The following is a 15,745-nucleotide window of genomic DNA, read 5'->3' on the forward strand; positions in this document are numbered from 1 at the left end:
GTTGAAATAGGGAAATTAAAGCAAACCAGAAAAGAAACTGAAACATGAGTCTGTTCATCTGCGGCACAGCCTGTCTGTTAAAGGAGATCCGAACACTAATCTCATTGTTGATTTACATCAGATTCCTTTGACTTTTGTCTAAGTCTTTACTGAAGCTGTTCAAATCGGTTTGTAAATGTAGATTGAAGGAGCAATTTATACCATTATCTTGACAGGCAGCTCCATCAGGGTAATGAAATGAAAATATCTATTTAAAACTCATCATAGAGACAGAACATTTAATGCTTTCCTTCTTCAAATAACTAAGGATCATTTACTCAGGAAACAAGAAATTGAAACACTTTGTTTCTTTTAAATTTTATTTTCTAGAAAACAGATGTACTTGAGGTCTTACTAGCTTTCTTTGCATTGATGTGATAATGTGTGATGCTTTCCAAGTCGTGAATGAGCCTTTTTAAGGAACCTATAAAAACTACTTGCAAATTGTAAAGTTCAAATTTTTAATAAATAAATGTTTACCAAGTTTTAGTAAGAGAAATAGTGTCCAGAATAACGGAGATTTATTAGGACTTTAAAACACAGGTCCCAATTCAGCAAAACAATTTAACACGAAGTTAGTAGATGAACAATTCCCTTAAATTAAACGTATAACTAACTCTGTCACTGCCGTGAAGTTCAGGCATCTAAACCAGGAGTCTTTCCAGCAATTAATAAGTAAGGCGCTCGCTTTCAGAGACCTGCTTTCCCACATGCTTTGAATTTAGGTCCTGGATCGGAGCACAGGTTATCTGAACCGCCTCTTACCTATTCACTTCGGGGACAGATTTTTTTTCGTGATGATTTTACTGCTCTTATTTGCAATGCTCAAGTCAGGTGGATCTTCTCATCACCTCGTAATGTCAAGAAGGGTGAGCAGTCGTGCAATCTCTGATAACATGGCAGAATCCCTGAACTCTGTGCAAACGGGACCTTTTGCAGGGATGCTGCTTTTGCCAGACTCTGAAGGCTGCTCTCTGGTCAAAATCTGAGGGACTGGCAGGGAGTTGCAGGGAGGATTTTTACAAACGATGCTAGTGAAGAGCAGAAGGCTGCTGAAAGGCACTTCTGGACATTGGTGTGAAAGGAAAACTCCAATTGTTTGGAAAATCCTGACCAAGAGGACATAAATCCTCTTTTTAAAATGTTCCCGAATGTTTTGCAGAAAGGAGTCGTATGAACGAGTTCATGCGTTGATATTTCACTAAAAAAACTAAGGCACAGAAATGTTTTGTTTTTTTTTTTCCTGGCATCACAGAGGCAGCCAGTGGTAGAAAGACTCTTAATCTGTGGTTCTGCAACTGGGACATGTTCTCATTGCTTCTTCTTTTCTTATGGAGTTATTAACATATTTATATCTCATAATAAATAGATACTATAGTTTAAAATATACTCGGGAGGAAAGTGGGGGCAGAGCATGTTAGTTTGAGGCTGCCATTACAGTAAAACAACTTAATTGTGTTTGTTTGCATGTAAAAACAGTGGAAAGGTTAATGAAAAAAAATTTGAGACATGACAAAAATAATAAAGTTTTTAGTATTTATGAGAGCAAATTTTTTTCATAAATGCATAGGTATCTGGACAGACTGAAGAAGCAGAGTGTTTTGGGGGGCAAGAGGTTCTTCTTGTGTCCACTGGGACGCCTGACTCCAGTAGGTTGTGCCTGAGGGTGCCCAAAACTTGTGCCTTTACACTGGCAGCTTAATCTATTTTTGGAGGAAGTTTTAAGCAGACAAGAACTGTTTGAATCTTTTCAATTTAAAGGATTGCTTTCAGCGCAGTGTGAAAATGATGAGTTTTCCAAAGAGCAAGATACAATGACAGAAATTGCACAGCAGCGCTGGAGAATAAATACACGCGTTTCAGACTGATAAGCATCGGGGCATAAACTGAGTATGAAGATAATTTATATTTGTTTTTCTTTGGCTATGGTGAACTTTGATGATTTTTGTCCTAATTTAATAGCACAATAAATCATTTTTATGAACGTCATGCTCTTTAATTGCTTCCCTGTTAAAATGTGAGCTAATTGTCCTTGGTCTTGGAATCAAACTTCAGGGAAAATAAAATACCATTCTCAATAACCCGAGTCTCTTAAGTTCAGCGAAGTTGCAGCAGAGTGCAAATGTCAGAACAGCCTGCTGGAAACGAGAGGAGCGCAAAGCACTGCTGTGTGTTAGCTGTTCCTGTTGGGTAAAGGGCTGTGGCTGAAGAAATTCTAGTGCTAATTCTCAGCCTCTGACCACCTCTGCCTTTTCTGACTGCAGCAAGGACTAACGTGGGGAAGCCTGCTGGTCTAGGCCAGCCTGTAAACCCGCGTTGACCATGGTGGTGCGACCCTCTCACGAACGTAGCGCTTTCTGTAGAGAAAGAGCTTTGCTGCTCAGAAACTCGTATGCTCCTTGGGAATGACACCAAAGAATACCTTACAAATGAAGTATGCTTCCCATTAGGGATTACAGCATCATTTGATCAAAGTCCACTGGAAATAGCTCTTGGCAGCACAGACGTTCTCTGTAACTCTTCACTCACTTGAGCCTGATTGGCAAAGTTGGGATGACTCGAGGGCTAATGGAGAGAAGGATACAACAGGGGTTTTATTGTTGGTTTTGTTGTCTTTCTCCTTGTTTTAAGGAATGGCTGTGTGAAACTGGTTTTTCAGATGCAGAGAAATCATTGGCAATGGGCTGATTCTTCTACGGGGCTGATTTTGCCCTATATGCTGGCTCAGCTTCTAAAAAGTAATGCAATACAGGCATCGCTTAAAATTAAACAATTTTTTGGCAACTCTGGTGAAATATATTGTCATCGGCTGTAGAGCACCGACACACTTGATAGAGTTAAAGAATGTTTGGAAGACTTCAAGTTCTCTCTGGTTTGAGTTTAATGAAATCTGGGCAATGCAAATGTCTACCTGGCAGCTCACAAGAGACACTCCATGTTCATTATTTTGTAGTTAAACTATCTATCTACCCTGATGTGCAAGGCTACAAATTTGTATACATTTTTATGTAGTCTATTTCCATTGTAAATTATCCATAAATTAGATACAGACATTTAGGCACCTCAGAGGGGTTTTTCAATCTCTATTTTGGTATTAGGGATAGATGTTGCTGAGTTTTGTACATTGGTTCCTCTCTTGAGAAGATCAGTGCTTGCAGCTGGGAGAGAAATACATCACCACTGCCTCTTCTTCCCATTCTATGGGCTATAAATCATAACATTAAAAAAGATGAAATACTGGTGGAGCGCCGTTATTTATGGCTTTTGTTTGAAGACTGCAGAGCATCTAACAAATGTAAATTGATCCTGACAAAACCTCAATGAATTATTACACAGCTAAACACGTCCTCTATAGAGACGGCAAAACATAAGTGATGTGATTTATAAAAACATCTATAGCCCATAGTACTCCCTCCCCAAGTACATGGTAAGTGTATTCCCAGTTAAATAGCTTTGAGTGTTTTTGTGTTGCACGTAAGTCTACAATGCCTTTGAAACCAAAGACAGAGGTAGATGAAGAAGGGAGCAGATCACCTTTTCCTACCGTATAGTGCCCACCAGTTTGGTGTTTGCACTTCAACGAAAGAAAAATAAGGACCAGTTCACTGACCTCACTGGACTTTGTCTTGATCCTAGGTAGTGGTATCTGGCTAGTTTATGTGCATTAAGTTAGAGCACCTGGCTAGAGCTGCATGTGCATTTGGTTTCCCCCATCAGTGGACAAGTTGAAGTCCTACTCCCAGCTTCCTTCCCTTACTTGAAGATGGTCCCATTGATACTGCATGGGCCACTGAATTTTATTTTTTTAGAAAGCTGTAAAGATGCAGCTGGTACACAGCGCTGTAGAGAACAGAGGATAGGAGTGCTTTCCTACTGAAGCAGGTCCTAGAAGAATTTTGCTGAGAGGTCTTCATGCCTCTCTCACCCTTTTTCTCTCCAGACACATATGTTCCAGTTCGTTTTACTTTTATTTCCTTTCTGTGAGTGTAATGTGCAGATTACGCAGCTGTCTTTTTGGTTATTAAATGGGTTTTTATAGTTTAAATACATCTCATGTCTGTGTATATAATGGTCCCAACACGTTTATGACAGGTTATGTCATTGGTTCCCTTGTTAGGGAAACTAACAAAGCTTCTCCATTAGCTTAAGAGGCCTGAGAATTTCGTGCATCCTGTTCTTGTTGCTGTATGTCAGTGCTGGGCAGATTGCCATTATACCTCTGTGCATAATTCACTGGTTAAGAACATGCGAGTGTGTCTCTCTCTAATGTGTGGCTCCAACAACAACCTGCTCATTCCCCAAAGCCAGTGAAGGCAGTCTTGCCAATTCTTGTGATTTTATTGTGAGTCCCTTGACATTTTGTGTGTGCCTTAAAAAACACAGCTCCTGGAGTTAAGATGAATGCATAAGAACCTCAGCTTTCATTTGAAAAATAACATAAAATAACATATTCTGAGTTTTCCTCTTGTGAAAGTTTTTGAAAGTGGACCCCGGTGGTTTAAACCCCAGACAGTAAGTGCAATCAGCCCCAAATGTGTCATTAAAATCATATCTTGTGGTGTGATTTTTATTTAAAAACAAGTTCGTGAGTATGGGAACCTGTTTGTAACTTTTGGATGGCTTGAGCTGGCAACGTAAGAGACGCTGTTCCTGTTCAAGTGCTGGGCTTTTGTGCTTTTGATGCTAAAATTCCCAGGCTTGCTTTCGACAAATATAGTGCTGATCGGTGTGCTGCTCGGGATTTGTCTCATCTGCAGCCAGCAGCCTCAGGCCAGCCTGCAGAGCTGAAATCCAGGTACGTTGCACTTAGTCGAGGACAACTCTGCCTTAGTTCGTTCGCTTGGAAGAAAAATCAGACCTGTGCAGGTGTGAAGCGAATTCCTCCCTGGTTACATCTGCGTGATTCAGAGAGACCTCAGCTCCTTTGGTCTCAGCTGCAAAAGCCACACAGCCGTGTTAGCACAGCAATGCTCTCTGGTTAATCATAGAATCACAGAATGTTCAGACTTGGAAGGGACCTCTAGAGATCATGCAGTCTAACCCCCCTGTCAGAGCAGGATCCCCTAGGGCAGCCACACAGGAATGCGTCCGGGAGGGGTTTGAAAGTCCCCAGAGCAGGAGCCTCCACACCCTCTCTGGGCAGCCTGTGCCAGGGCTCTGTCACCCTCACAGTAAAGAAGCTTCTCCTCATGTTGAGGTGGAACTTCCTGTGTTCTAACTTAAACCCCTCATTTCCTGCTCTAATCCTGGGCACCACTGAGAAGAGATTGTCCCCTTCCTCTTGACACCCACCCCTCAGATATTTCTATATGTTAATAAGGTCCCCTCTCAGCTATCTCCTTCCCAGACTAAACAGCCCCAGTTCTCTCAGTCGCTCTTCATAGGAGAGATGTTCAAACCCCTTAACCATCCTCATAGCTCTCTGTTGGACTCTCTCCAGTGGATCCCTGCTTCTCTTGAATTGGGGAGCCCAAAACTGGACACAGTATTCCAGGTGTGGTCACACCAGGGCAGAATAGAGGGGCAGGAGAACTTACTTAGACCTGCTGGACACACTTTTCTTAATGCATCTGCTTTTCAGCATGGCAATTATTTTGGGCACTCTCGTGCACTCACACAACTATACAACTTCCAGGCAGGAGCTGGGCTGCATCTGGCTGGATTGGAATTTGGGGTAGAGGACGTTGGCCTATCCACACCCCTGTAATTGGACTTACCTTAACAGTGCTTGGGGAATTGCTGCTTCATGGTAAACTGCCAAAAAGAGGCCCTTTGCCATGGCGGCTGAAGGCTGTGCTTTCTAGCACACCGTGCCAGCAAAGGTTTGACAACCTCTGTGTTCATACCTGTGCAAAAACGGAGTGTCCTAGGCTGTGTTTGTACGTTACCATGCATCTATCTAAAAGCACCCTCTTATCTGGACTGGACTTTACAAAGATCACAGCCCTTTCATCCGAAATTGGCACTTGTAGCAACTTCAGCACTGGCTTGATGATACATTCTGCATGACTTCTTCATCTTGCTGCCTTTTTCCATCCTTTTCCTTCTTGGGTTGAGCCAACACCTGTGGTCCCATATGGGCAAATCTGGCAGGTCCAGGAGGTGGATAACAAGTTCTGGAATATATTTTTCCAACTGTGTCATCTGGCTTATAGGAGAACTCTGGCTTAGCTGTACTGCCAGTACTGGAATGACTCTGGAGCTGTCTCCTAGTCAAATGGTTGTAGAGCTGGCTGGCTTGCTTTGTTTTCCTGGACAGTGTATTGTCTTTTTTTTTTAATATATATATTTTATTCCTTTTTCACTGTGAGAAATGTGGTCCATATGAAACATCTGACATGAAAGCCTTGTTTTAAATTCCTTCTGCAGTCTGTGTGCTAGGTCTTTTGAGATAAAGGCAAGTCTTTGTCCAGTGTCTGTATATGTTCTCATTGAAGCTGGGAAAGGAATTCTAGGAACTACCTGTGCCTCTGCTTGCAAACATCCAAATCTGACCTCTAAGAATGAGGGTTGATTTCCTCACTTGCAAAACCACAGCTGTGGTTAATGACTGTAATGGAGATGAGGCAGCACATTTTCTTGTGAACATTAACAACTCCTGTGCACATTGTCCACATTTTGTAACCACATTTTCAAACCATTGCATGTTTTTCAGAGGACAGCTGCTTGAGGGAAGCCTCTCTTGCTACCAAATGCTGGCACTTTGTTGTAAAGGTCTGCACTTGATTTAACGAGTAGAAATACAACAGGACTGGTGGCCCAGCACTAGAAAAATCAACAACCAAATAAATCAGCTAGCTGTTATTGATCTCAGTTTCCCCAAAAATGGTATCAGACTTCAGCATTCCTTGGGCTGAAGGGAATGAGAACTTCATTTTTGAGTACTTGCCATAATGCATGTGTCAGTATTTGCCACTGACTTTCCCTCATCGCAGCCATCTGCAACCCTCCTGAACAAAATCATGTGCAGCATTGTGTTTAATGTTCCTGAAAGAAAAGGGAACATGTAATAATTATTTTAAAATAAACACCAAAGGGACAAGTACTGTGTTCTTTGGCTTAATTCATCCACAGATGAAATCATTTTTCTGAACAGGCCTGCCAACGTCTTGTTTCAAAGTCTGAGCCTTGGAGGAGGCCTGCAATCACTGAATGAAGTGTCGGCCATCCCTCTCTCCTCCCACCCTGCTCCCGGCTCCGTGGCAGCCCAGCGAGCTGCAAACCACAGCCACCGCAGCACGATCACCATGGCTGAGAGACATGAAATATCTGCTCACCATAAAAATATAGCATGAGAGCGCCTGGGTGCTCTGCAGCAGCTGTTTCAGCTGTCCTCAAGCTGGCTGCAGACTTGGCCTCCCTCTCAGTGAGGAGCTCACACACATGCTAATAGCGCGCTCCAGTGCCTGGACTCCCATGCACGGGATATGCTCCATCGTTGCCTCCACAGCTTCAAGAAGGTGCTGGTCATCAGCCTTTCCTCTGGAGACGTGTGGGCCCTCTCATGGGTGCTGTGACAGCCGGTTGGGCCAAGTTCCTTTTCCCACCCTGCCTGACATGGGAACTGTTGCCGGCTGCACTGTAAGGGAAACTGTAAACAGGGAGGCGTAGCCTCTCCTTATGTCTAACCCCAGTGCATGTGCTTCCTGCCATGGGCAGCATTAGCCAGCTGTGTAGGTATAGAATTCACTCTGTCCGCATTAGATATGTGAGTCCCTTCCCTTCCCTTCCCTTCCCTTCCTCCCCAATCTGTCTCTCACTTTTGAAACATCTTCTAGGCACCCCATCCAACACTCCCAAAGGCACTAAGACAATGCAGTGGGATTGAAAGGGAGAAGGGGCTCATGTTCAGCGAGTAGCCTCCACAGGCTGTGTTGAAAATTACCCATGTCCGTGTGGTGCTCAGCCCACGTGAGAAGGGCCCATTAGACTGAATGAATGAAGATGCTGGGACCTCTGTGGATTACTCATGACCACCCAAGGTCCAGCATGGTGAAGTCTAGGGTAATGTCTAACTTGCATGTATTTCACATGTATTGTAGATTTATTTTTTTTTTTTAAACTGGTGGGCACAGGAAGAATTGACATTTCTGAGTGTGATGGTGCTCAGTCACAGGAGTCCGGACGTGATGACCTCTGAAGTGTCCTGGCCAGGTCTCTGTTCCTGTGCTACCAATGCCAGGGACAGAGGACGAAGGACCTGGCAAGGGCATTTACCACCTCTTGGCAACCACTGTCCAGTTTAATTTTTAATTACCTCTGAGGCCAATCTCAAGATATTACTGATGCCCTCAGAGGGAGTTGCATCAGCCTATAGTCAGAAATCACAGTGAAAACTCAAACTTTGCTTTGGCATTTGTTCTGAGGAACATTTTAAAACTTTGTATAATTAAGGCGAGATCCTGTAACTGACTTTATATTTTTTTTTTAATTTCCAAATCATTATTTGATTTCTCTGAAATAGTGACCCTCTTGCCAAACAGAAAATTGTACATACACTGTTTATAGGCAAATCTCCAAAACCTTCTCCTGTGCAGAGCACGCCTGTAGGACTCCATAATTCCCACTTATCAGTAGTTGAAAGAAGTGGACTTCATCTTGTCTGTCTACACAAGGCTGACTTTTCCCTATTAACATCACCGCTTTAGCACTTAACCAGAATAATCCGTGCCAGTGAACACTGCGCCAGCGTGAGGGACATTTGCAGACAAAACCATCTTGAGCTAGTAGACAGTGCGGAGTTAGAATATAAATGCTTCAAAGACTTGCAGACATCTCAGCGTGGAGATACTAATCCAGTGAGCAACATCCCGAACAGATGTCTGCTCTGTGATGACTGGTGTGCATGTTAACACTAGCAGGTGATGGTCTGTCCGCCGGACGTGTATGTGTGGGTGTGCAGGGCTGTGCGTGTGGGAAAGAGGAAGATTTGCTTGATGCTGGCGTTTTGATGTACAGTAGCCTTTGATGAAACGCATCGTTTGCCCTAAAGAGGGACCTGATCAATCACAACGGGTTGAGCTCTGTCTACCTAGTTGTAGCCATGTTAGTCGGTGGCTAGGGAGGAAATTGTTACTCCCCAGCCCGAGTGAAATTAGTCATGAAAGAAGCCAAGATGCTGGCTAGAGATCCTGTGTGAGTTTGATACAATGTTCACTATGTCTTGGAAGAGCTATTTTAAGAAGAATTTGGCTGGAATCCTCAACTTTTGATTATTCTTTTTTCTTTCCCCTTGCATTTTACTGTTTCCCTGTAGCATGTTCTAAACGTTGTGGCTTGATTTATATCTGTAAATAAATCTCCTTATTTATGAAGATGTAATGTCCCTGGGGTCCAGGAGGCCCCAGCCATTCCGTGTAACTAAAAGAGACGTTACCTAAGTGGACCATGAATCAGAAGTGGGGCAGACAGGGAGAACTATTTTTACCAACCCGCTTGACTTGGGAGGAGGTCTGCCCAAAAGGCAAGTGGGGGCGGCCGGTTGGGGGGACTGAGAAGGTGCTGGGAATTATACCCTGAGGTATCACTACTGAGTGTTGCAAGGTGCTTGGGCTATGCTGAAGGAAACAGCTTTTTGTGTGTTATATAAACAATAGCCAAGGCATTCCTAAGGTAGAAAATGGTGGCAGGGGTTAAAATGTATAAGTTACTTTTTGTTGCTCACTTGCCAGCAGCAACCTGATAGAAAATGTGTAGCAACTTAAGCTAGGTTGGTCATGGAGGAATTACAATGCAGCTTTTCTCTGAAAAGCGTCTCCTCGTAGACCACTTCCAGTCCTCCACTGCCCCTCTGATACCGTGAAGCAAAGCCTAGTATTACCGCTGCCACTTCTTGCTATTGTTCATGGTGACATCACCTTTTTAGTTAAGTCTGGGAGGGAAGCTTATAGAAGATTTCTGCTTCTCTTGGAAGAAAAAGTCATCCTGCCTTTTTCTGGGCAGGTTCTGGTTGGAGAGGTGTGGTGTGATCTACAGCAACTCCAGCTTGTTGGATCTGTCACTTGACCTTTCTCTTTATTTATGAGCTTTTTTGGTAGGGTAGAAACCTTGTCCCAATGAGAGTATAATTTCCATTGCCTTCACTAGGAGATTTCGCAGACTAGAGATCAAAAGTATTTTTTTTTTAATTGTGTGTTATTTTTTAAGGAATTTATTTTACTCATTTATCTTCATAATAATACTCTGCTAGCTCTTCTCAGTGAATTGAAGTTGAAGAATAGTTTTAAGCAACTCTACAGATAGTTTTCACAGTATGTTATTACTGATATGATCCCAAACTAAGTAACTGTCTTGGAAATGCCACCTTCTCACTCAAAATATCTGTTCTGGATTCATTTTGAGTTAAAGTTACTACTGCTAGTGATTACTGAAGATAACGTGTTTATCTTAGTGAACTAATGAGTGTTTTACTAGCATGCTCTGTCTAAAAACTTTTTCATTGACTTTTTCTTTTAAAGGCTCTAATTTCATGGGAAAGTCAAGTCTTCTACATGAAAAATGCAAAGATTTGAGTAGAACCAGAAAATATTGCAAGTGAAAAGCTTCATTAGAAAGTACCATTTCAGACCACCCTCACATCGTCCCTTTTTTATAGGGACCTGACTTCCACGTCCGTGTCCTGCTGTAGCCACAGGGTTCGCACCTCACATTGCTTCCCTTTGCCATGGGAAGACACCATGATGTGTTGGGAAATACCATCCAGCCATTACCATGAAACAAGCAACATAGTATTTCAGAATGAAAATATTTGTTTATTTTATTTTCCCCCCAAAAGGCAACACGTTTGGAAAAAGGGAGAAAAGCAGTGGTGTAGGTAGGGTGCGGACTGAATTCCTTTACGTGTCACTTCACCAAAACTTATCAGCTCAGTAACAATGATAATGTCTTGTTACTGGTAGTGAGGTAAGTGGCAGAAAGCAGCCAACACTCTTATCAACTCCCTTGAGGAGTTTGGAGAATGACAAAGAAGAAAAATTGTCTTTCTTCTTGCACGCAGACCAAATATGATATGTAATCACAGAAAAAGAAAGCACACAACAAGCCAGTCTTTGTCAGCTGTCTAATTATAGCTGCAGCCACCTAAATCGCCAGCAACATGCAGTCCTCATTAAATCTGCTGTGCTCAGAAATTATCATTAGTGTCCAAAGAAGCTGGGATGGCGACGGACAGGACAGAAGTCATGCAGGGGAGAAATGATTTGAGAAGAGGAACCACTTGGTGGTCTCTCATCTTTGGGAACTGATACACTGAAACACTAATATTAGCAGAACCTGTCTGGGATTTTTTTTCAGCAATTCAGTTTGTGAGTCACCCAGGGATGTCAAGGATGATTATTCAGCCACTCTCTGAGACACTTTTGAAGTGCTTTCCTGCTAAAAAAACTGTCCTTTCCACCTTTTTATGATCATGTTTTCTCTTGCTTAGACCTCTTTTATGTTGTTTTGTTCACTGGTAGGAGATGGGGCTGCCACTCTTGTCAAAACACATGAATACATAAATAAACCTTCTAGGCATTTAATACCAAGAGTGCTGGGTAGCTATGATCAGAGTAACAGCGCTGAAAACAGTAGGTAAAAGCATGATAAATCTGGCTAAAATGACTGGGAGGTGTCCAGGTAGCCATATTACTAGGAGGACTCAGAGATGCTTTGAAAACACCTTGAAATCCTAGGCACAGAACATTTTGATAGCTATTTTTAAAACTCATGAACAGTATATTTACTTTTCTTTCTTTCCATGTGTCTGTTCTTTCTTTCCATGTGTCTGTTCTTTCTTACCATGTGTCTGTTCTCTCTTAGGATTCTCCTGCGGAGAACGTGCATTTCTGAGCTCTTGCTATAATCATCTGTCTTCTGCTTCACTTCTGATCATGTGCAAACCAGACCTTCAGGATGCATTAATGATTTGATACAGTAGCAATAACTGAATGATACGGGAATAGATCAAATCAGCATTTTCCTCCTGAAACAGATCTCTGGGGAACCATGAGTTTAGAACGTAACGAAAGCTTCTGCAGAAAAAACCCACCCCCTGTTTTCCTTGGGCTTGAGGCTGTTGAAAAGCAACCTGTAAAAATCCCCTGAAGTTTTTCTGCAGAAAAGCAAACGACTGTCCGCAGGCAGCTGCCGCCAGGACGGAGGGCTCTTGCTGTGCAGCCGGGAGCAGGCAGAGCGAGGAGGCTGCTCTCGAGGGGAGAAGGGAAACAAGCTCCTCTCTGCTCCTGCCTCCCTCTCCTCCACCTCTGTCCCAGCTCTGCTGCTCGACAGTGGGGAGTGAAAGGAAGGGCTCCATCCTCTGTCACATTTCTTTGGTCATTAGGAGCCTGGCAACCATCGCTTCTAGGCTCAGATACCTTCAGCTTTAAATTGGGGGATTCTAGCCTGCTGAATAAGTACCTCTGAGCAGAGGAGTGGTATATACAAGCCTGCCACTCAGAGCTGGAGGGTGTCCACAGGAGCCTTCCTATCTAGAAAAGCATAGATGCACAAAATGTGAGATGTATTACTAAAAATTTGCGTCTAGTTATTCTCAAAGACTGATGTGAAGGAGTTTAAATGCTGAATTCATTCTTAGCTGTGCACTGGAGTCAGCACAGTTAGACCAGGACTGTGTTTGGCAGTATTTCCACATCCTGCAATTCGGCATGGAGTATGTAATCATCTGACAGAGGGTTCAGTATGTTTAGTTGTATAACTGCTAGAACAGATAAAGGATCAGCCAGGCAAACAGTGAAATATGAAAACGGTTCTCGTAAAAACATCCCAGCCTTGGGGTGTGCATCTGCCAAGACTACTCCGTGGTGACATGAATGGACATAGCATTTAACTACTCTCCAAGTGGAGAGAGGATTACAAGGAGGTGGGGAAAGCAGAAGAAGCCAAAGCAGTGCTGCCAACAATAGCAGGTTGCAATACTTAATCTCAGTGCTTGTGCCAATGTGCTTCGAAGCTGCTGTTGTTTTTATGAGGAAAAATGCAGAAAAGACTAATCTGTGTATTTATGTCTGTCTGGAAATGTTATAAGTGCCGTGTGGTCATTCTGATTCCAGAACCAATGGGGTCGGTATTCCCAGGATGGGGAGACTTGGACAAGGTGCCAGAACTCAGCGGCTACACGCAGGACCGAAAGCAGAGAGAGTGAGTAAATGGAGGGATTCAGTAAAGTGGAAGACAAATCAGGAACCCACATTTCCAAATAACAGGCTCTTCTGGGGCTTTCAGCTCAGTGCTACAATTTGTATGCCTTTGAGAAGCTCTAGGTCATCATCTGCTGTCCTTTCATAACAAGCACCCCTATTATGCAATTAATTAGCTCGGTTGTTTTCTGGTATGACTGTAACTGATAGTGTGATTTGCAGAAGTTTATGCTAGTTTACGCAAGAGCAAGCATCCTGTGTGCCATAAGTTATAATGATCACACAGAACAAGTGCAATAACGGGGAAGTGGTAGCACGAGCTTCTTTGCATGCCAATATTTTCCGGTGTTTGCCAGCATATGCCAGTCACTTAGTGTAAGGGCTTGTGGCTTATTATCTACTCTTCCTTCTGTTCTCAGCTGCAACACAGCACCTCTTAAAAAAACATAACGAGTTTTTAATGGTGGCTACAGTGGCTTGGTCTTTGGTCCCGTGTCATTCTTTTGACAGTGACAGCAGAAGTTGTTAATGCAGTGCTGATTTCTTCTGGGTGCTAGGATCCTTATACAGACCACAGGCATATCACATAGGTTATCCATCAGCGTTGGTGTAGGGCAGGCTTAATATGACAAATAACTGCATCCTGTTTCTTATCTGCTGCCGTTACCACGGGCTGCTGGATGAACGGGTGCTTTGGTCTCAGGTTAAATCACTGGCGACAAAGCAAGAGGGAAGCAGGTTTTCCGCTGGATGTTTGAAAGATCTGTGGAAGAAGTGAATTTTGATTCATTGGGACATGCATTCCCTGAGGAAAGTGGAAGAATAACACAGATGATTTGCTGCTACTTCGTACTACTCTTTGGTTACACAAAAACGTATTACACTGATCTGTCTCTCCTATCTGATCCTGCCATGGTAGTCTCCATGCTGTCTAAGGGTTTGTTTGATAATGTGTCTCTGGTGGTTTGTACAGTTTTGTTTTAATCCAACTAAAGCTTAGCTCTGTTTGACTGGTAGAAGACAGTGACACGTAGGAGTAAGGCTTCTTTGGCTTTCTTTGTTGGATAGGACAGATATTTGGCAGCTGAGTTTCCCAGGGACCTAGGGATTAAAGTGAACATTGAGTTTCTTTTTCACTTAAAAGTCTCCGTCACTCCAAACTTGACATTTTTCTTCTATATAAGCTATAAATTACTGCAGGGAAGAAGCATTTTCCAGATGATAGTGCTCCATAAATGGTGTTGTAGGATGTCGGTTATCTGTGATGGGAGTTGCTCATCTCTACGATATTCTGACATTGAAGTGCTATTTCTAAGAGAAATGGAACATGTTTGGACAGGTAAGAAGGTGAAAATTAGCATGATCCTTGTTTAGAATGGATTTATCTGAGCTTCAAGAGAGATTTCTTGGTGAACTGACCTAATCCTGTGCTAATGCGAGCCTTGAATTTTTTGCTTCCATTAGACACATCTGCAAAAGCTTTGATCTTGTAATAGCTCTATGTCTGTTAATGCCCCTTTGTTTTTGAAGGGATGAGAAGAGCATTTCCACCATAATAGTCTTATATTTTGATGTTCGCTCAAGTTTGTGACCTTCCAGATTCAAATCTGACTGTTTAACGTGATAGTCTTACACAGCAGAAACATGATTTTGAAAGTATCCTGTGCTAATCGGAGTTTCAGCTGAGGTGGAAAACCAAAGCAGTTCCTTTGGAAAAGGAATAGATAACAAGCAATATGAATGTTCAGCAATGTAGGTGCTTCAAATACAGATTCCCATGTGTTTTGTTGTACCTTTCCTTGATATTTCTGTGAAGTCCATTTTTTCCTCATGCTATCTGGACTGAGATTTCTCAAAGATATGGGATGGAGAGAAGAAGTAACTGTCCTTGAGATTAAAAAAAAGAGAACAGATAACATAACAAATAAATAACCTTTATGCTTGTTTAGTCAGATGCTGATAGTGTGTACTTAAAGCTGTGATATCATATGAAGTTTATCAGAGGGGTTAGAATGCTCGTATTGGCATCCACGCCAAATTACTCCTGGGCAAATTGCTGTCTGTCCTCCTAAATCATCTTGGCAGTTTCTAATGGAGAAGGAAAAAAAATTTGCCATGTGCTGAGGCCCTGGATTGCATTTAGGTTTGGACTTATCTGCTGTCTCTGTGTATGGTCGCTCTCTGAGAATGGCAGCATTGACATGCTCTGTGGGTCAGTTGTTCACCGGGTCGATAACTTGGGATGAGTGTTCAGGGAATGAGTTATGGAGAGGCTCAAGGACCCTCAGGCAAGGTGGGAGTTAGCAGATGAAAGTCTTCCTCATCCTCTGTTCTAGATACCTGCATGCTGCTACCATAAGAGCTCCAACCCTCTCCTGCCTTATTCCTTAGGGGCAGTTGCATTTCACTAGTATTATGGATGGGTGAAATGACTCTTGCAAGCATGTAGCACAAATGACTTGTACGAGTGCCATAGTACACGGAAGAAATGTGAGTCATAAATCATCATTAACATCTGCTGCAAAATGTATCTGTGCCCCAGCGGTTGTAGGTTACTCTGTCAGAGCACT

At 42.8% G+C, this 15,745-nt stretch overlaps 1 protein-coding gene across 1 annotated transcript in view; it reads right to left on the reverse strand.

Annotated features, from left to right (window-relative positions):
- The window catches only part of LOC104273033, a gene marked incomplete at its 3' end in the record, with an annotated part of 34,784 nt that extends 28,966 nt beyond the window's left edge, over positions 1-5,818 (reverse strand). The window contains exon 1 of the mRNA XM_009868220.1: positions 5,757-5,818. Within this exon, the coding sequence (XP_009866522.1) occupies positions 5,757-5,818 (62 nt within the window). The remainder of the gene's footprint in view (positions 1-5,756) is intronic.
- Positions 5,819-15,745: the final 9,927 nt, after the last annotated feature.

The sequence above is a fragment of the Apaloderma vittatum genome, unplaced genomic scaffold (genome assembly GCF_000703405.1).
Source record: "Apaloderma vittatum isolate BGI_N311 unplaced genomic scaffold, ASM70340v1 scaffold1794, whole genome shotgun sequence".
NCBI lineage: Eukaryota > Metazoa > Chordata > Aves > Trogoniformes > Trogonidae > Apaloderma > Apaloderma vittatum.